General features: G+C 46.3%; 1 protein-coding gene across 4 annotated transcripts in view; it reads left to right on the forward strand.

The window, feature by feature from the left end:
• Window positions 1–20,090, forward strand: part of LOC102447587 (glypican-5-like) — a 749,086-nt gene that overhangs the window by 236,836 nt on the left and 492,160 nt on the right. For all 4 annotated transcript variants that reach the window (XM_075937487.2, XM_089780880.1, XM_006125190.4 and 1 more), the window contains exon 4: window positions 12,926–13,059. In XM_075937487.2, coding sequence (XP_075793602.2) covers window positions 12,926–13,059 — 134 coding nt within the window. The remainder of the gene's footprint in view (window positions 1–12,925; window positions 13,060–20,090) is intronic.

Raw genomic sequence — 20,090 nt, forward strand, 5'->3', positions numbered from 1 at the left:
TTTGAGTAAATAACACACGGTTATTATTATTTCTTTTTATATATGGGACATGGTCCTCTGAGAGGAAGAGCTTTGATTGTAAGCTTGGGCCACGTTTGTGACCCTAGCTGCATCCCAGTGCAAGAGGGCAAGGGGCTCACTGGTATCTACTCATGGGTTTCATCTGGCCTGGCCAATTTAAGTGTACCCCAATTCATGAATATCTTAAACTGTATCAGATATGTGTCATTTAAGGTACCATTGAAAAATGAATAACACACTGATCATTAATATTTTTGCATGGAATGTACATGGAGATTCCTCTGTATTCGACACTGATGAGTCCACATCTGGAGTATTGCATCCAACTCTGCAGACCCTATTGCAGAAAGGATGTAGACTCATTGAAAAGGGTCCAGGCAAACAAAAATTATGAGGGCCCTGGAGCACATCTCTTATGAGGAGAGGCTGAGGGATTTGGGCTTGGTTAGTCTGCAGAAAAGAAGAAAAAGGGGGATTTGATAACAGCCTTTAACTACCTGAAGGGGGGTTCCAAAGAGAATGGAGAGAGGCTGTTCTCAGTAGTGACGGATGGCAGAACGAAGGGCAGTGATCTGAAGTTACAGTGGGAGAGGTCTAGATTGGATATTAGGAAAAGCTATTTCCCTAGGGGGGTGGTGAAGCACTGGAATGGGTTACCTAGGGAGGGGGTGGAATCTCCATCCCTAGAGGTTTTTAAGTCCCACCTTGACCAAGCCCCAGTTGAGATGATTTAACTGGAGTTGGTCCTGCTCTGGGCAAGGGGTTGGACTCACTGACCTCCTGAGGTCTCTTCCAGCCATAGGATTCTATGATATATGCCCAAGAGACCAGACAAATGTGAAGGAAACGCCGAATTTGTGTTGACCAGACAAGTGTGGGTAGTGGGTAAACCGGTTTCTCTCAGACAAATTGCGAGCCAGTGCTTCCCACTAAATGCCATCAAAGTTGATGATGAGTCACTTATATCAAGTGGCAATTCATTTATATAGGAGAGGACAGGAGCAGATCAATTGTAATCAGCAAACCCGCTCACTCCATGTCTCCTTCATAGCATCAGAAAACTATATTTGGGTGGGGGGTACCCCTCAGAATCCATTTAAATTGTCCACTGGACCATAGTAGGGAGACGCAAAGAACCCCAAGTTTTCTTTTACCTAGGAAGATAAGGGGAATCAGCACCCTATAGTTCAGTGGTAGATCTTCACTGAGAGACAGTTGGCCATGCTGGGCAAAGTGTGGTTGGTGAGAGAAACCATCTTAAAAGACTTGTTCTTGTGAGATTAATTTTTGTATTTTTAAATGCATATTTTTCATTTTTATTTGCTTCAGCTATCTCTACCTTTATTTCTTTTACTTGGCATCACTTAGCCTATGTCTTCTTAATAAACTTATTTTATTTTAGTCTAAACCAACCCAGTTCTGTGTTGCAATTGAAGTAATTGTTAACTCCAGTGATTGTTAACTCTGCTGGGTGCTGACTCTTGAAAGGTGAACACAACCCTTCTCATCCCTCTGAGTGGCCCAAGAAAGGGCTGAGCATTGTAAACATGGGACTTTTAGGGAAATTTGACGGAGGGAATTAAGATTACCAGGGATCCAATTTTTTACTGGAATTCCTGGTGAAGAAAGGGACCCTGGCAACTCTGCTCAGCACTGCCAACTGAGCTAGTGGGAACTGTGGGGGCAGTGCCTTCAGGCAAGAGCAGTGGGTGGAACCCCTGGCCCTCCTGCCTAGGAGCTGGACCTGCCACCTGCCTTGGCCCCTCTGTGTCATTGCCTGGGAGCTGCTTGAGGTGAGCCTGCACTGCTACCCTGAGATCCAACTCCTTTCCCCAGCCCTGAGCCCCCCAGTCTAGAGCCCCAAACCCCTCCTATATGGCCACACCCCAGAGCCTGCACCCCCAGTTGGATCCCTTCTCCCCCTGCACCCCAACCCCTTGCTCTAGCCCAGAGCTCATGCCAAAGCCTTGAACCCCTCATTCCTAGCTGAACCCACTTATCCACCTCAACCCCCTGCCTCAACTTGTAGCCCCCTTGCATAGTCTGAATCCCTTGGTCTCCTCCCTGTCCTGGAGCCCCTTCCTGTGTCTCAGACTCCTCATATCTGCACTCCCAGCCCAGAGCCCGCTCCGAGACCATGAACCTCTCATGCCCAGCTCCACCTCAGAGCCCTCAGACCCTTTGCACCCCAACTGCCTCCCTCAATCTGTATACACTGAATTCCCTGGTCTCATCCATGGCCTAGAGCCCCCTCCTGGACCCCAACCCCCTCACCTCTGGCCCCAGGGCACAGCCAACACACTCAGCAGGAGCCTTTGCCCCCCGACATCCTAATGCCCTGCCCCCTCCTGAACACTGAACCCGTCATTTCTAACCCCACCTCAAAGCCCTCCCCCACTGTCCCAGCTCATTGAAAGTGAATGTGGAGGAGAGTGAGCCCCCTGAGGGAGGGGAATGTAGTGAATGAGACATGGGATCTGGGGGAAGGGATGGACACAGGGATGAGGCCTCAGAGAAGAGGTGGGGCAAGAGTGTTCAGTTTTCTATCATTAGAAAGTTGGCAACCTTATGAAGAGTGTGTTGGAGTCTCTTGGCCCATAGCAACCAAGGGTTGTTGAGTACTAGAATATAGTGTGAGTGTAAAAGGCAGGCTGCTGAAATCAGATCACTGAGTCAAAGTAACTGAGGCTGTGTAACACACAGTCATTGCATGCTTGCTTGTTTTCTGGCTCCAGAAGACACTCGGGCTGTGTCTACACTGCCCTCATTTTGCGGAAAAATATGCAAATGAGGCGAAGTGTGGAATATCACCGCATCTCATTTGCATAATGAATGAGGCTCTGTTTTTGCACACCACCTCCCTCTTGCACAAGAACCGTTCTTCCTGAAATTAATGCGGAAGAACGGCTCTTGCGCAAGAGGGGGGTTTTACACAAAAGCTGCTTGCGCAAAACCGGAGCCTCATTAATTATGCAAATGAGGCACAGCGACATTTCACGCTTCACCTCATTTGCATCATTTTTTGCGCAAAACGGGGGCAGTGTAGACATAGCCTCAGGGTTTTATGTCAGCCAGTGACATGGCCCCTCACTGATCTGGATTGCATTCAAGATGTGACAACTTCCCAAGACATTTTGCCTTCACACCTTAGACACCTAGTTGTGATGGGTAAAATCAACTATCCCGACATCTGCTGGGATAATAACACAGCAGAGTATAGATTATCCAACAAGCTCTTGGAGTGTATTGGAGACAGTGGAGAAAGCTACTAGGGGGAGTCTGTTCTAGATTTGATTTTAACAAATAAGGAGTAAATGTAAGGCTTGCCTGGATCTGGACCCTGAGGCTCAAGGCTCCCCCTCAGCATTGGGGAGCCCATGCTGGTGCTTCAGCCTCCACTCCACCCTTCACTCTTTCCCCTGTGGGGCTAGAGCACACACAATCTACTAGCCTGGGCCTGACTGATTTTTCTGTGGGTCAGCGGCCCCTGACCCAAAAAAGGTTCTCCACCCCTGATTTAGGTAATGGCATAGAGAGTACACTTACCAAGTTTGAGTTTAGGGTCATAATTCAAAATGATCTGGAGAAATGGTCTGAAGTAAATAGGATTAAATTCAATAAGGACAAATGTAAAGTACGCTACTTAAGAAAGAACAGTTTCACGCATACAAAATGTGAAATGACTATTGTGGAACGGGACCTAGGGGTCACAGTCGGGGACGACAAGCTAAATATGAGTCAAGAGTGTGACACTGTTGTAAAAAACCAAATTCTGGAATTCATTAATAGGAGTGTTGTAAACCAAACACCAGAAATAATTCTGCTATTCTATTCCACACTGCTGGAGCAATGTGTCCAGGTTTGGGCACCTCATTGCAGGAGAGATATGAGCAAATTTGAAAAAGTACAGAGAAGAGCAACAAAAATAATTAAAGGTGAAGAAAACATGTCTTATGAGGAAAGACTGAAAGAACTGGACTTGTTTAGTCTGAAAAATGGAGAGGGGACATGATAACAGCTTTCAAGTACTTGAAACAGGGGTGAGGAACCTTTTTTAGGTCAGGGTCTGTTGACACCCAGGCAAGTAGATTTTGTGTCCTCCATCCCCATGATAGGATAGTGCAGAGGGGGGAAAGAGGCTGGAGTGCCAACCCCGTCCCCAATGCTGGGGGAAGCTTCGAGGGCCAGATTCAGGCAAGTGGGGGCCGCAGGTTCCCCACTCCTAACCTAAAAGGCTGTTTCCGGGAGCAATGGGCTTAAATTGTAGCAAGAAAGGTTTAAAAACTTCCTAACTATCACAGGGCATGTCTACACTACCCCGCTAGTTCGAACTAGCGGGGTAATGTATGCATACCGAACGTGCAAATGAAGCCCGAGATTTGAATTTCCCGGGCTTCATTTGCATAAGCCGGCCGGCGCCATTTTTAAATGCCGGCTTGTTCGAACCCCGTGCCGCACGGCTACACGCGGCACGGGCTAGATAGTTCGAACTAGCAAGCCATTCCGAACTATCTGTACGCCTCGTTCCATGCTAGTTCGAACTAGCGGGGTAGTGTAGACATACCCACAGTGGCTAAAAATGGGAATAAATTGCCAAGGGAGGTTGTGAAATCTCAACCACTGGGGACTGTTAAGAGCAGATTATACAAACATCTTTCAGGGATGGTCTAGGTCAGGGCAATAATTTTTGGCTGGGGGTCACTTCAAAAATTTTTGAAGTGACCGTGGGCAGCCCTGGAAGGGGCGGGGTCTAAAATAGAAGGGGCAGGGCCAGGATGCTTCCGGGCTTCCACACCCACAGACCATGATTGGTCTGGGGCTGGGGGAGCTCCTTTGCTCCTCCTTCCTACTAAGCATCCATGCCCCTGGCAGGGCGAAAAGAAGCTTCGCATGCTCTCCCACCCCCAGGCCAATTAAGGCCTGGGGGCGGGGGAAGGACATGAAGTTTCCCTCGCCCTGCGAGGAGGCTTTGCACACTCCCCTGCCCCTAGGCCGGTCAGAGCTTGGGGGTGGGGGAGCGCACAAAGTTTCTTCCGCTCTGCTAGGAGCACGTGCCATTTTTCTAAGTGCTGTGCGTTCCTCGCAGGGTGGGCGTAAGGTGGAGGAAACTTCATGTGCTCCTCCCACCCCCAGGCCAATCAGGTGAAGTCTCCTCCCACCCTGCCAGGAGCACGTGGCTCTGCAAAGTGCTACATGCTTCTGGCAGGGTGAAGGAAACTTTGTGTGCTTCCCCACCACCAGCCTCTAATTGGCCTGGGGGTGGGGGAGCATGAGAAGCCTCTTCCCGCCCTGCCAGGGGCATGGGTGCTTCGTGGGAAGGAGGGGGCAAAGGGGCTCCCCTACCCCCAGACCAGTCATGGTCTGGGGGTGGGGAACCCCAAAAGCATCCTGGCCCTGCTCCTTCCATTTTGGGCCGTGCCCCTTTCGGGGCAGCCCAGGGCCACTTGGCATGCTTGATCTGGCCCGCAGAGGCCCTTTTGCCCACCCCTGGTCTAGATGATCCTGCCATGAGAGCAGGGGCTGGACTTGATGACCTCATGAGGTTCCTTCCAGTTCTAGTATTCTATAAAAAGCTTATAGTAGATCTCACTTGCCAATATGAGTATGAGGAATGAGGGCCAAACAGAGAGCTTGAGCTTGAGGCAAAGGTTTCAATCAATCAGTTTGTGAGCAGCCAGTTTTTCCATCTGTAAAATGGGGATAATGATACCAACCTCCTTTCTAAAGATCTTTAAGATTTGTTATGCAAAGCATTACTTAAACAATAGGTCTTGTCATTATTGTGTAAAATACATTTCCTTTTATTACTTTTAAACATCACCTTTCCATTTCATGACTTCTTGTTCCTGGATTAGGAAAAAAGATTCTGTGAAGCACTGGTTCATCTGTTTATCTTCTCTATAAGCTAAATAGCTGCAATATTTTCAATCTCCCTTTACCTGGATGTCTCTTTTGTACCTCTCATATCTCTTGTCACTCATTTCTGAACTCCCCTCTGTTTTTGCATATGTCCTTTTTTGTAAATAGGCAATATTTTTAAAAGTGACTTGGCCTTCATTTTTTAGTTCTCTGATTTAGGTGCTCTAAAGCAGGGTTACTCAACTTTGGAAGCCCCAGGGGCCACAGTGATACTCACAGCATACACCGGGGCCCACAAGTTAAGTGTGGTTGCATATACATGCAAATATATATGCAAATATATGCAAATAGCTTCTTTCACTCTGACTGGCATGAATATAAAGCACTTCCCACAATGCCACATTGCTTCCGGCACCTCCTCTTTGGGGACTAGAAACACCAACATCCTGTATTCGTTTGTTCCAGCCAGCCCGTCCGCTTGTGTCTTTCAATGCTCACCCTGCCAGGGAGACATCTTGCTGTTGTGGAGCATGTTCCCAGTGGAGGCCATGTTCAAAGGATCCCATCCGCGGTCCACATGTTGAGCCCTGCGTAAACCCAAACCTCACCACAGGCCGCAAACAAACAGGCCGCATGTTGAGTGGCCCTGCTCTAAAGGCCTTGGTTTTCAGAGTTCCTAGCAACCCCTCTGTGAGACTCAAACTGCTTTAAGATGCTCCAAATTTAGCACAAAAAATATTGAAACACTCAGTATTTGCAAATTGATTCATGTGTGGAAATCTCGACTATTGGAATCCAAACCAATCACGGTATTCAGGTGAGAGCTTAGCAATAATTAGGGTTGCCAGATGGTTTCAACAGAAATACTGGACACACTTGACATTCCATCACAATCTACATTACATATTATTTACAAAATACCAGACATTTATATTTTCTCATTTATATTTTTACAATTTGTTTCCTGAAGAGAATGTTCAAATACTGGATTGTCCAGTTCAAACCCGGACACCTGGCAACCCTAGCAATAAGTTATGTATTTTCTGTACCATTACTTATCCCCCTCAATTTCTTGTTTTTTAATTTTTTAATTTGTTTTTTATTTTTTTTATTTCCACTTCACTTTGAGCGGTGGTTTGCATTAGCTGAGTTGTCCACAATGTCCTGTTCCCGAGAAGTCATAGGGTATGTCTACACTACCCCGCTAGTTTGAACTAGCGGGGTAATGTAGGCATACCGCAATTGCAAATGAAGCCTGGGATTTGAATTTCCCGGGCTTCATTTGCATAAGCGGGGCGCCGCCATTTTTAAATCCCCGCTCGTGCTACACGTGGCACGAACTAGGTAGTTCGAACTAGGCTTCCTAGTTTGAACTACCGTTACTCCTCATGGAATTCGTGCCGCGTGTAGGCGCGCGGCACGGGGTTTGAATGAACGGGGATTTAAAAATGGCGGCCCCCCGCTTATGCAAATGAAGCCCGGGAAATTCAAATCCCAGGCTTCATTTGCAATTGCGGTATGACTACATTACCCCGCTAGTTCGAACTAGCAGCGTAGTGTAGACATACCCATAAAGAGTAAGGGCTTGCAGGATTTGTCTCTAGGGGTATGTCTACACTACCCCGCTAGTTCGAACTAGCGGGGTAATGTATGCATACCGCACTTGCTAATGAAGCCCGGGATTTGAATTTCCCGGGCTTCATTAGCATAAGCGGGGAGCCGCCATTTTTAAATCCCCGCTGCTTCGAACCCCGTGCAGCGCGGCTACACGGGGCTCGAACTAGGTAGTTCGGACTAGGTTCCTAGTCCGAACTACCTAGTTCGAGCCCCGTGTAGCCGCACTGCACGGGGTTCGAAGCAGCGGGGATTTAAAAATGGCGGCTCCCCGCTTATGCTAATGAAGCCCGGGAAATTCAAATCCCGGACTTCATTAGCAAGTGCGGTATGCATACATTACCCTCCTAGTTCGAACTAGGAGGGTAGTGTAGACATACCCTAGCTAACCTAAGATCAAAATTGGCCTGCACATGTCACTCTTGAAGGGAGAATATTACTTCAACCTGCAATTATTACAGTTATTTGGTATGGCCATAGAGCTGCCCTTAGGCATGTGTAACATATGCATCTGTATGCCTCATTTGGGCACCACTGGGACAGCAGTTGAGCAGGTTAGCTCTCGCAAACTAGTACCGGCTTTACATTGGCATCACAACACTAGACCCACACAGAAAAGGGGCCCAGCCCAGAGTTGCTGGTTGCTCTCCACCCTGAACTCCTCCTCCTCCCACCGCCCTGCTGCTCCTCTTGGCCGACTCGTCAGGGTTTCTCTCTACCCCAGGCCCTGGGTGAGGGCTCATCTCTGCCTCCATCACAGACAATTGCCATTGGGAGAACTAGGGGTAGAGAGGAGCCCCCAGCTGCTACTGCTGTAAGCTGATGACCATCCCTTTTGAGCTCCTAGGGTGAGGCAGAAGCAGCAGGCAGGGGAAGTTGGAGGCTGCCTCCCCCGCCCATTCCAGGAAGTGCCTCCCTTGTGCCACAGGCACCATCAACACCAAACACATAAGGCTGGGGCCCCAGGGGACGGGCTGCTTTGTGCTCCTGAGCGTCTGATGTCTGGTGGGATCCCTGCTGGCTCAGCAGGGCTGGGCTGGGGGCACAGCTTTGGGGAATGTGTCTGTAGAGGATGGTGTTGGCGTATGAGGCAGTGGTTGGTATTGGGCAATGAGGAAGGTTTGTATTTTGGGGTGCCATGCAGCGTGGGGAGGTCTGGGTGAGGCTCTGTATAGTTGTAGTGGGTGACTGTGGGGAAGGATTTTGGGAGGTGGGGGGCTCTGTCTGGGGTACAGGGCTGAGGAAGGGGTCTTGTGCAGAGGTGGCAGGGTAAAGGGCAATGCGTATTTGTGGGGGACTGCTGGGTGTGGTGGGTCCATGGGGTGCAGGGTGGGAGGGAGGGTGACATGGCATGGGCCCACCCCCACAGAGAAGGGGCACCCTGGCATCACAGGACTGCTGGTTTATAAGCTGGGCTCTTGTGCTAGGTAGAGCAGGATTGCCCCCACTGTGCCATGCCCTATTGCCCTGTGGTCCACAAGGACCAGTCTCTCTATGCCATGTTCCACTGCCTCCATTGGGGCCCACAAATTTGCTTGGAGCCAGAGCCACCAAAAGTTAATCTGGCCCGGCCATACACAGAACGCACGCTGCTGTCTCCTTAGGCATAAGGGAGGGTGGCTGGGTATCTGTGAGGAACTGTGACCCTCTGCTGCCATGAGGCCATTCGGATGTCTCAGAATCCTTTCCTGCCTTGTCCCTCCTGGGCTGTCAGCGTATGTTTGTGTTGCTGAGAGTAAGTCGGGCTCAAGGGACTGTTTGGGCCCCATAAATCTTATGGTCTGCCCTGTGGCAGAGAGAGTTCAGTGCCTTTATGAATTGTTGGCACATGGGGGTGGGGCACTCCCTGTTGTTTCAGAGACAAGTTCAGGATGCTGAGTCAGGCCTCATAAAAAGCAACAGGTAGATAAATACAGCAATTGAACATGGGCAAGACCGGCAAGGCAAGCTTTAAGTGAAAGAAGCACAGCGGAATAATTTTGAACCAGTCGAGGACTCTGAGTCAGCTTGGGCAGACCTCAGGGGAGCAGCTCTACCCTTATTTTGCCCATGTGACTTTATTAGTCAAAACTGTGCCCTTCTTTACACCAGGGCAACCCCCTAGAAGTCACAGGATTGTGAAGTTTGTCCGGGCAGGGAGGTGCTGGACTAGATTTTGCTGGGGCTGTGTGGCTACAGCACAAGGCAGAAAGCTGTTTGAAGGAACACAAGGTCTTGAATAGTAACTGCCGTCTTAACCACATAGAATCATAGAATCATAGAGCTGGAAGAGACCTCAGGAGGTCATCAAGTCCAGCCCCCTGCCCAAGGCAGGACCACATGAAAATCTCATATTGGAAAATTTCAAAGCTTCCCTCTATGGAATCAGAGAACATTGTTTTCTGAAATGGGGAGACTGTCTCCTGATTTAGGGAAATAACATTCTCTTCCAATCTAGAAGGGCATGACATTTTCTCCTTGTTTGATTATATTAGATATATTAAATACGGCCTATATTTTTAAGGTCGCTCAAGCTGTGAGAGTTCAAAGGATTTTGAATGACATTTTTTCAATTTATTTTTGTTAAGCCTTTGCAATAATTACAAATAATCAGTCTTATAAGGGACAAATGGCAAGGGTGAAGTAATCCTTTATGTACATAAGTGTATGTTTCCCTACTTAGGAAAACCCACAAAAGAAACCGCCAGAGAGACACTTAGATCAAAACTTAGAGAATCTAGGATTTAACAGTCCTTGACATTTAAAGCAAAATACCCAAGAAAAATATATGGCATCATAAAAGATTGTTGATATTCAGGTGGCCACAGCATTTCAGGAATCTCAGTTTCCCCATGTAGTTCTTCGCCTTTAGAAAATAGGTGAAAATAGGGTTTTTATTTTCATTATTATTAAAATGAGACAATAGGAGGGGTTTGGCACTATCCTGGGTGACAAAGAGACATAACTTTTCATCTATTAGGAACTGAAGTGCGGCAGGCTTCATACGGAGACCTGGAAAGTCAAATAGGCAAGTTTGAAAAATACCTGAAGCCCATCTGAAGAAGAGGGTTTTGCCACAAAAGCTCATGATACTATCTATATTTTTGTGAGTCTCTAAGGTGCCTATTTGTTGTTTTAGATTAATAATGGTCTATGTTGACTATGAGATTATTTCCCTTTGGAAAATTTTCCTGGGAAAGCCTGCTGGAAAGAGAGCAGAGGGGAATGTTTATGGGATGAACTGGGAGCTGAGTGATTCCCCAAAATGGTGTTGCTTATGGAAACATGCAGTGATTTTCATTGACTAAGATTTGCTCCTGATGATTCCTACTTGTTTAGCCCTGCAGAGACACCTCCAGCACACAGGTGTTGTGTTCACAGCATATACACAAAGTAGTCAGTTAAATACCATCAATATTCTTGCTGCAAGGCTACAGTGAAACTCCTTTTTTTTCTTTGAAATCAGATCTGTAATGCACGAGAACCCCAAAACAAAAGCAGAAACCAGGCTGATCCCAGGCAGAGAGACACACCTCACTTCACCTTGCTTTAATTGGATGTCTTCTGACTGACTCTTCTTGATTGCAGCAGGCTTTAAAAGCAGGACTAATACCTGCCCCCATATCTCCCTTCTACACTCTCAAAGTGAGAGCTTCCAGTTCCAGCGAAACCTCCTTTCAGGAAGAAATTAGTTTACAACAAGCAGTTTAATTCAGCTGTTATTTAATTAGGATGGAATAATCTAGGGACAAAAAATATATGCAGACTAAAATTTTGAAACATGGGTGTCCATTAAAGTCTAGGCACTAAAATGGGAACTGGTGACGGCTGGGAGGGCTTGCTAAAAGTGAGGCTATCTTTACTTAAGTTCCTAAATGTGGAAGTGGGTGTTCAAATTAGGTGCTCAAATTTGGCCATAAATCCCAAGCAAACCTTAGCTAAGAGTGAGTTACTACTGGAAATATCACTCTTAAAAATTCTATTAGTAGACCATTGAGAAGCAGTTAAAAGAAACAAAATATTTAAGCCAGGATATTCAGTGAAGATTTTCATTACCTACCTCTGACCCCAATATCTCACCCTATGCCAGTTGCATTTTCTTTGGGGGTCACAGGCATCCATTAGGCCTAGCTACTTCCTGTGTTTTGACTGGTAAACAACAAATATGCACTAGATGCCCAGTCCTCTCCAGTTCAACCACCAGTTCTGACCAGAGAAACCAACAATTCACTTTTTACCATCTCATACAAGCTGGAGACACAGCCCTGCCTCCACCCATCCTTCTGCTACAGAGTAGAGCCTACATAATTTAAACCCCAGTAAGGTCTGGAGACCCCCATTTAAACCTACACACCCTCCTGATATAGGCTAGAAAAACTTTTGTAACTAGCCTGTTCATCTTCAGAATACGGTTCAAGACTTTACCCATTTTGTTCCATACATGCTAATGTGATAGCCAGGTGTTCGATACTGACCTGGACAATCTGGTATTTTTGCCTCCTGTCCGGTAAAAAAAATTCAGAAAATACCGGACACCAAAAATGTCTGGTATTTTTTGATTTTTTTTTCCCTGCCAGGAGGTGAAAATACCAGACACCTGGCAACCCTACACACACTCAGCAACCGGGCCCAGCCCCCAGGTCTCCCCCAGACTACCCCCAGGTCCCCCGTCCATCGGCTTATCTGGCTCTGCAGGGGAGCTGTCTTCTGGCTTGGAGAAGGAGAACAAGATAGCCGCAGTCAAAAAGCCTTAAAGGGGCCATGCTGGTTTTTTTTAAATTTTAAATTTTTTTTTGCTTAATAACTGTCGGAATCCTTTTTTTTTTTTTTTTTTTTTTTTGTCAACAACTTTGGTCTCCCTTCTTTTTTTTTCTTAACATAATTTTTTTCCCTTGTGGTGGTGGTTTCTTTGCGGGGTCAGTATTTTTGGTTAAACCATGTGGCAACTCTACATGCTATATTTACTAGCCAGACTGCCAGGTAAACACAAGTGGGTGTGGAAATACTTTATTGACCCCTTTCTTAAGGAAAAGCCCTTCACCTACGTGTAGTTCCTGCTGTGCAGCTTCCGGATTCCAGGTACACATAGCATTTCAGGTTGGCTATCAAGTCAAGTGAAATTGTGAGAGGGAAGAAGGGAATGAGACATACTCTTGGAGTCCATATCTAGGTGTGGCACAGTTGGACACTGCATGATATACCAGTAAATTGCTGGTAATAATCATCTATGCTCTGCCTGTTGATATTAACACACTAATGTAGGGGTCTGATCCCACAAAAAAGGATTCATCCTTACCCTCCCCTGGACAGCCTCTTGTGGTGTGATGCAGAGATTCTCTTGTACTCCACATGAGCCAAAATGGACAAATTTACCTCTGTACTATTCATAATTTTTTTATACTTCAAACAGCACAATTACATCTGTGTTTTTTCCCCTCCTTCATCTTTACAGGTTGATAAAGTGTGTGGCCAGCCCCAAGAAAGAGAAGGAAAACCTTCGGCAGATAATATAGTGCAAGCAAAGGATGTGTTTGATACACAGGCTCTCACGATGGCTCACTCTGCTAATCTAAACAATAAAAGGAGGTAACCCTACATAAATCATGTTTCTAAGTTCATTGAAATAAACCTTATTCCTCATAGTTGGCATTGTTTCTTATGTGGGAATGTTTAAACCCAATTCTGTCCACCCACAACACCACTGGGCTTTCCTTAGAGCAGGGTCACCAACCAGTAGATCAGGATCTACCAGTAGATCTTAGAGCCTCTGATAGGGGGTCCTGACTGGTTTGGTGGGGAAGCTCTCAAGTGCTGGCACTTCAGTTGCCCCTGCACCCGCTATCATGCTGCTCCTGCCCTCTGCCTTGGAGCTGCCTCCTGGGAGCCTCCTGCTTGTTGTGCAGGGTCTGGGAGGGAGAAGGGGGGAGGAGTGCTGATATCAGGGAAGTGCCCTGCTCCCCCCCACTCCTGTACCCCATCTCCACACAGAGAGAAGGGGATGGAGGAAGCTCAGCAATACAAATCTCTGTCACTCTCACACACTGTGTGTGTGTCTGTCTTTCTCACACACACACACTGTCCTTCCCTCTCATCTCCTGACCCAACACGTACATGGGGGGTTGTTACTACTTTTACTGCTTCCAAAGTGGGTCATTTTTAGTTTTTGACTGGTCTGTGCATTTCATAACTTTCATGTCTCTCTTACGCTTAAATTTAATTCTTTGAGTAGTGACTTCTAAACTGCTGAACCTGTTGTGTCTGGAATAATTATCCCTGTGGTAATTGCTGCTCCTGGAGGTGATTGGCATGTCTCTGCAGCCCCTGAGAAAGTCAGAGCAGGGGGTCTCTACATGCTGTCCTTGCCTGTGGACACCACTCTTGCAGCTCCCATTGATCTATAGTGGACAACCATGGCCAGTGGAGGCCGTGGGGTGGGTGTCTGTGGATGAGGGGCAGCACATGGAGCCACTGCTGTGCATGTCAGCTGCTTTCAGGAGTGGTGCAGGGCCAGGGCAGGAGCAAGCCTTCCTTTACTCCACTGCTGCATCCCTTGAGAAGCTGTTTGTCCACTCCCAGGCTATGTCTACACTGGCGGGTTCTTGCGCAAGAACGGCCATTCTTCCACAGAGCATCCACACTGCCCGCCTGCTCTTGCGCAAGAAGATTTACCGTAAAGCGTGGTAAGAGAGGGCTTCTTGCGCAAGAGCTACACTCTTTTCTAACAAGTGTAAGCTCTCTTGCACAAGAGGGCAGTGTGGATCTGCGGCAGGGGTTTCTTGCGCAAGAAAGCGTCCACACTGCCATGAATGCTCTTGTGCAAAAACACATGGCTGTGTGGACGTGTTCTTGTGCAAGAACTTTTGCTCAAGATGCTGCCACTATAGACATAGCCTCAGGATGGGTCTCAAGCCCACAGCTCTGCCCTCCCCAGGTAAATGCCCTAAGCCATTCAAGAACCCACCCTACCGTCAGCAGATCTCTCATCCTGTGTTGGTTGTCCACTCTCTCCCAGGGTAGGCAGGATTTAGGCCCCCAACCCTGTGCTCCCCAGGCAAATGCTGTATCCCTGAAGCCACTCCTGAACCCACCTCAAGGGTCCCTTATCCTGCTTTTCTAAACCAGAGCTGGCTCCATCCCTGGGGCAGCTTGTGTTGGCTGTCCAGCTGCTCCCCGGATGGGTGGGACTTGAGCCTACCACCCTGCATTCCTTAGGCAATGCCCCCATCCCCTAAGCTGCTCCATCTCCCTACCTTTAGAGGATCCCCTTATCCAGAGGGTCCCCTTATCCTGCTTTCATCATGCAGGAGCCAGGTTCCTCCCTGGAGAATCGGTGTTGGCTGCCCAGCTGCTGCCTGAGTGGAATCAAGCCCACCACCCTGTGCTCCAGAGGCTGATGTGCTGTTCTCAAGTTCACTGCAAATCCCTCTTCACCTACCTACCTCCCCTCCCGCCCCCCACATACATACAACACATAATCAAAAGCAAATAGGGGCTGTCTTGAGCTGCTTTGGTGCCTAAGGAATTGCTTAGTCTGCTTAGGCCTACAGTGGTGCGGCTTTCCTCATAGTTGTGTACAGTGCTTTTTTTGTTAAAAAAAAAAGGTGCCAGTACTCCAGGGGAAAAGTTGTTGAGCTCTGACGGGAGGTGTTGGCACTGCATCTGGAGGTGCCGGTACTACGTACCGGGCAGTACCATCACAAAAAAAGCACTGTCTTGTGTAGATGTGTTTGAGGGAATAACTGGTCCCTGTAGAGATTCCAGTTGAAGTCTGACAATATTTCTTTCAAGCCATTCCTGATGTCATTGTGCATTATTGACTAAACCTTTAATTTGACAAACTCCTGGGCTATGTCTACATTACGGGATTTTTCCGGGATACCACCATGACCAGGGAACATGTCTGCTCTTCTCCTTTTTTTTGCAGAAGAGAAGACGCGCTCTTTCGGAAGCCCTGTCTTCCTCCTCCCACGAGGAAGAAGGGCTCTTCTGAAAGAGGTGGCTTTTCCAAAATTTGGTCCAGTATACACGGGCCAAATTTTGGAAAAGCCTCTTCTAAAAAACTATCGGACAAAGGTGCGCAAATTCCGGAGTGCAAATTGCACCTTTTTCCGATAGATCAGTGTAGTCTAGACATAGCCTTACAGTGGGAGCTTTGGCAGAGTAAAAACTGGGTGACTTCAGGACATTTCTTATGGGAGCCTGTTTGCTCCAGGTCTTTAGGGCCTGTTGTTATTGGGATGGATAGTCCATGGAATGGGGCTGCATGCGGGGAGGAAGGGAATTTCCATGATGTGGAGTCACTCCTCTATTCTGTAGGGGAGGAAAGAATTTTGTACACACATTCCTTCCTCCCATCTACACGTTTTGTTTGCCTTTAAGGTGCTGCTAGACTATTCTTGTTTTTAAATTATTCCTTCCTCATTGGATTAGGCAGGGGGCTTCTGTTAAATCCATGAATTTTCAGGGATTTGAGCCAGGCCAGCCTCATCTGTGCATAGGCCCCATGCTTCCATGTGGGCCTCAGCCTTCCAGCCACCTGTCAGTGCAGCTGCAATGGAGCTTTGTTACCAAGTTGTCTCTGCCATGGCATGACCTTGGACTCCCATATTCTTTATGGAAATATGCTTTTGAATATAAATATGCTTAACTTGAATATGCTTGATGCAAAATATCCCATGTAACATATCATTTTAAAAGTTGTAATCTGCTGGATGTATATATTCTACTTGTGTGCATGTATCATTCCTGTATTTGGAGCTAGAAATACAAAGCATAAACTTGTTTACTGATTTAGACATGCTAAGTAAGAGTTGTTAGTGCAGCCATGGCCAACCCATGGCTCGCGAGCCGCATGCGGTTCTTCTTCCCTCCCCACGGGTGCAGCTCGCAAACCTTGTAAAGCCGTCCCCCATGGTTTGTAAAGCCGTCCCTGTGCCCCCGAAAATGACCTTCTCCTCCCAGCTCCCTGTGCTCACCAGGGCAGGGGAGCCGTCCGGCACAGCCATTAAAGATGTAGTATAAAGATGGTGTCAGCCGGCGGGAGCCTGATGTGGCTAAAAAGCCTCTAAAAGCAGACTTTTTTTTTTTTGCTCAACAACTTTGCCCTGGCTCTTCGCACTGGATCCACTGATATGTTGGCTCTTTGCCCGGAATGGCCACCTCTGCATTAGTGATACTTTAGGAACTTAATGGCCTGATACATGGTTCAATGAGCTGTGAATAGTCTTGCTTCTCCTGTGAGCCTGGACTGTGGTTGGTTCTACAAAGACATGTGACCAGGCACCTGATACTGGAAGCCATTTTGGATGCTGACTTTTCCACTCAAGGTGAGAAAAGTTTGAACAGAACACAAATGATTCCCACCTTAGGCAAAATCTGTATAAAGGCATGAAACCAAACATTAGGAGCTACTGCCAGATGACAAGAGACCCCTGATTACCACCTAAATTGACTGCTGAAAACATCTAAGACTAAATAGGGGGAAGGATTGAGCCCAAGCTAGGAGGCTGCCTATCTTGTGAGAAAAGGTGATTAAAACTATTGCTAAGGTACAAAATTGCTTGTAACATGTTTCTTAGCTTGTGTATTTTTGTTTTCCATTGCTTAGTAACTTACTTTGATCTATCTGCTATTATTTGCAATCTCTTAAATCCAACTTTTTATACCTAATAAAACTACCTTTGTTTATTAATAAACTCAGTGTAAATAATTATTACAGGGGGATGATAAATATCTTTCATTGATAAAGGGGGTGACCAACTTATGAACTGTATACATTTTATGCCTAGTGAGACAGATTTATCTGGGGGTTTGGTCCCATTGGGGCTCTGCACTTGGGTGCTGTGTCAAGTCCCTTTAACTGAGCCTTCCCAGAGCTGAGTAGATCTCAGTGACTCTCTGCTGTGGGTTGTGACCCCATCTCTATACCATTTCATGGGGGAGATCAGTGTTTTTGGCTGAGCAGAACAGCATGGAGAGACACCCTAGAGAGTAGGTGGGTGGGCTCAGTGATATAATCAGTGCATCGGGTGACAGTCTCAAGGGCATTGGACTGAATCTTTCACAGATGATTCTGGTTCTTTTGTGCCTAAACTATGGGTACGGCTACACTGTGGGGGATTTTTTTTGAAGAAGGTATGCAAATTGTGCTTGCATTTGCATATCTTCTTCCTTTTTTTCCGGAGAGGATTTTCTGATATTTGGCCTGTCTACACGGGGACAAATGTCGGAAAAAAACCCTCTTTCAAAAGCCCCCCGTACACCTCATTTTATGAGGAATAAGGGGGCTTCTGAAAGAGAGTTTTTTTCTGACATTTGGCCCTGTGTAGGTGGGCCACATATCAGAAAGTCCTCTTCTGGAAAAAAAATGGAACAAGATATGCAAATGCGAGCACAATTTGCATACCTTCTTCAAAAAAAAATCCTCCACAGTGTAGCCATACTCTGTGTGGTGTAGGAGAGAGAGTTTTGTGATGTGCATACTCTTTGGTTCCTCCCTAACCTATACATTCCTGCTTCCAAGTTGTCTAGTTTTCAACCTCCTTCTCCCCTCCCCCATGGACTTTGGACCTTTAGGATTTGGGTGGGGAAGGAGGATGTGCCAAGAAGGGGGCTTGTCTCTATGTGGAGAGGCTTTTCTGTGTGTGGCTCTGAGAGGCTGATCCCACCCAGCAGATGTAGAGGTGAATTTCAGTGCCAGCTTACAACAGAATTAAAATTGCTGCCTAAATTTCATTTTGCCATGGCATCATAAACCTGGAATAACTTCACTGAAATTAGTGGAAATGGTCACACCAGTGAGTGTAAATCCAGAACCGAGAGCAGATTTTGGCTTTATTCCATCTGGGTGCCTGTATAGATGAGTTCAGGCTGTAAGATTTACAGCCCCATCTGTTTTGATTCTTGTACAAGCCTACATGCATTCTGAAAACCAAATACAGTGTCCTAAAAAAAAAAAAAAAAGAAAGAAATTGGCAAGTACAGTGTACTTACTTACCACATTCTTCTGCAGTTTGCAACAGCTAATGCTGGTGTTTGGGGCTAGTTGGTTTTCATTATACAAGCTGAATAATGAAGCAAGCAGCATGGCTGATAGAAAGTAAATTAGATTTTTAAAATTTACTGGCAATATAGGTAATATGAAGTATAAACTAAAATACAGTTGACGGAATTTGTTCTTTAAATTTACAGTTTGGTTCTGTCCCCAGTGATCTCTATCTCATTATCTGCACTCAGAATTGCATTTTAGCAGAATTGCAGCCTCTGTGCTAGATCCAGACCTGGGGTAAATGAGCAATTCCAATGGAGCCACACCAGTTTTTATGGCTGAGGATCTGCCCTTGAGAATTGGTAATTTACCAGAGAGCAACCTTTTGATGTTTATTACTAAAGTTACCAAAGAACATATAATAAAATAAATATGCCACTAATTATAAAGTGTCAGTGTAAATCACACACCTAATACGTTTCACTGACTAATGCAATAGCACCTAGACCACAGCAACAGAGAAGCCTAAGAGACCTCTACAGTATACGTTGGGAGCCAACCAGCTTTTAGCTCAGCGGTTAGAGGCTCCTACACTAACTTTCAGAGGTCCCAGGTTCAAAGCTGCCTGGTGGCGCTTACATCAGAAAATTAACTGAGCTGAGCACATCCTTGCATTTCACTGATTAATTTGACGTGTGATGGAAATATAGTGAGAGACGAGGTGCATTGGTCTTTGCTTTTGGAAATAACTGGAGAACTATAAATACCTTGACACATACCGGGATGTAATTACTATTCTTCATATATGTCATTTATTCACACGTGGTATTAGTGTAAAGAAGTTTTAGCTAATACTAAATTTTAGAACTGATGTATGAAATTGAAGTGAGTAATGTCAAAATGTATTTATCCAGGCAGATATCTTAACCATTATAGGGAATCTAGATTATGGGATCAATTAAATTATAATGCTTTGTGGTGATATGACGTTTTGGGAATTTAAATAAGCTAGCTTTTCAGCTGTGTATCTCAGTATTAACATGGCACTTAGGGAGGTAGGAAAGTGTTAGCCCTGCTTTAGAGAGAGGAAACTGAAGAACTAGGTAGAGGTAAGAACAACAAGGAGTTGAGTGGCACTTTAAAGACTAGCACATTTATTAGGGCACTAGGACATGAGCTTTCATGAGCTACAACTCACCTCCTCAGATGCTGAAGAGAAAACAAAAGAAAAAAAGGATGGGATACATAGATGGGAGTGTGACATCAGATAGATGTTGTGATTTGCTGAGCCAGGAATAGGACACAGGGATCCTGAGTCCTAGTCAGTTGCCTTGCAAACCAGATGATCCATCCTACTCCACTTAAATTCAGTGGAGATAGCCAGTGTACATCAGCTCTAGATCAGGCCCATAACCTTCGAAGAATGATCCCCAATTCAAAAAGAAGTAGTGGTCTACTTTATTATGTTTCCTTCCCCAACAAACTGAGGGAATCACAGTAATCTCTCAGCTCCTAATTAGACAGCCTGTATTTAAAAAAAAATAAATAGAGCAAGTAGGTGTTGAGCTGTTTGTTAAGTAGTCCACTATTCTGCAGTTAAGCTCCATGTGGACACAGGGCTCCATCTACA

The sequence above is a fragment of the Pelodiscus sinensis genome, chromosome 10 (genome assembly GCF_052426305.1).
Source record: "Pelodiscus sinensis isolate ZL-2025 chromosome 10, ASM5242630v1, whole genome shotgun sequence".
In the NCBI taxonomy this organism is placed as follows: domain Eukaryota; kingdom Metazoa; phylum Chordata; order Testudines; family Trionychidae; genus Pelodiscus; species Pelodiscus sinensis.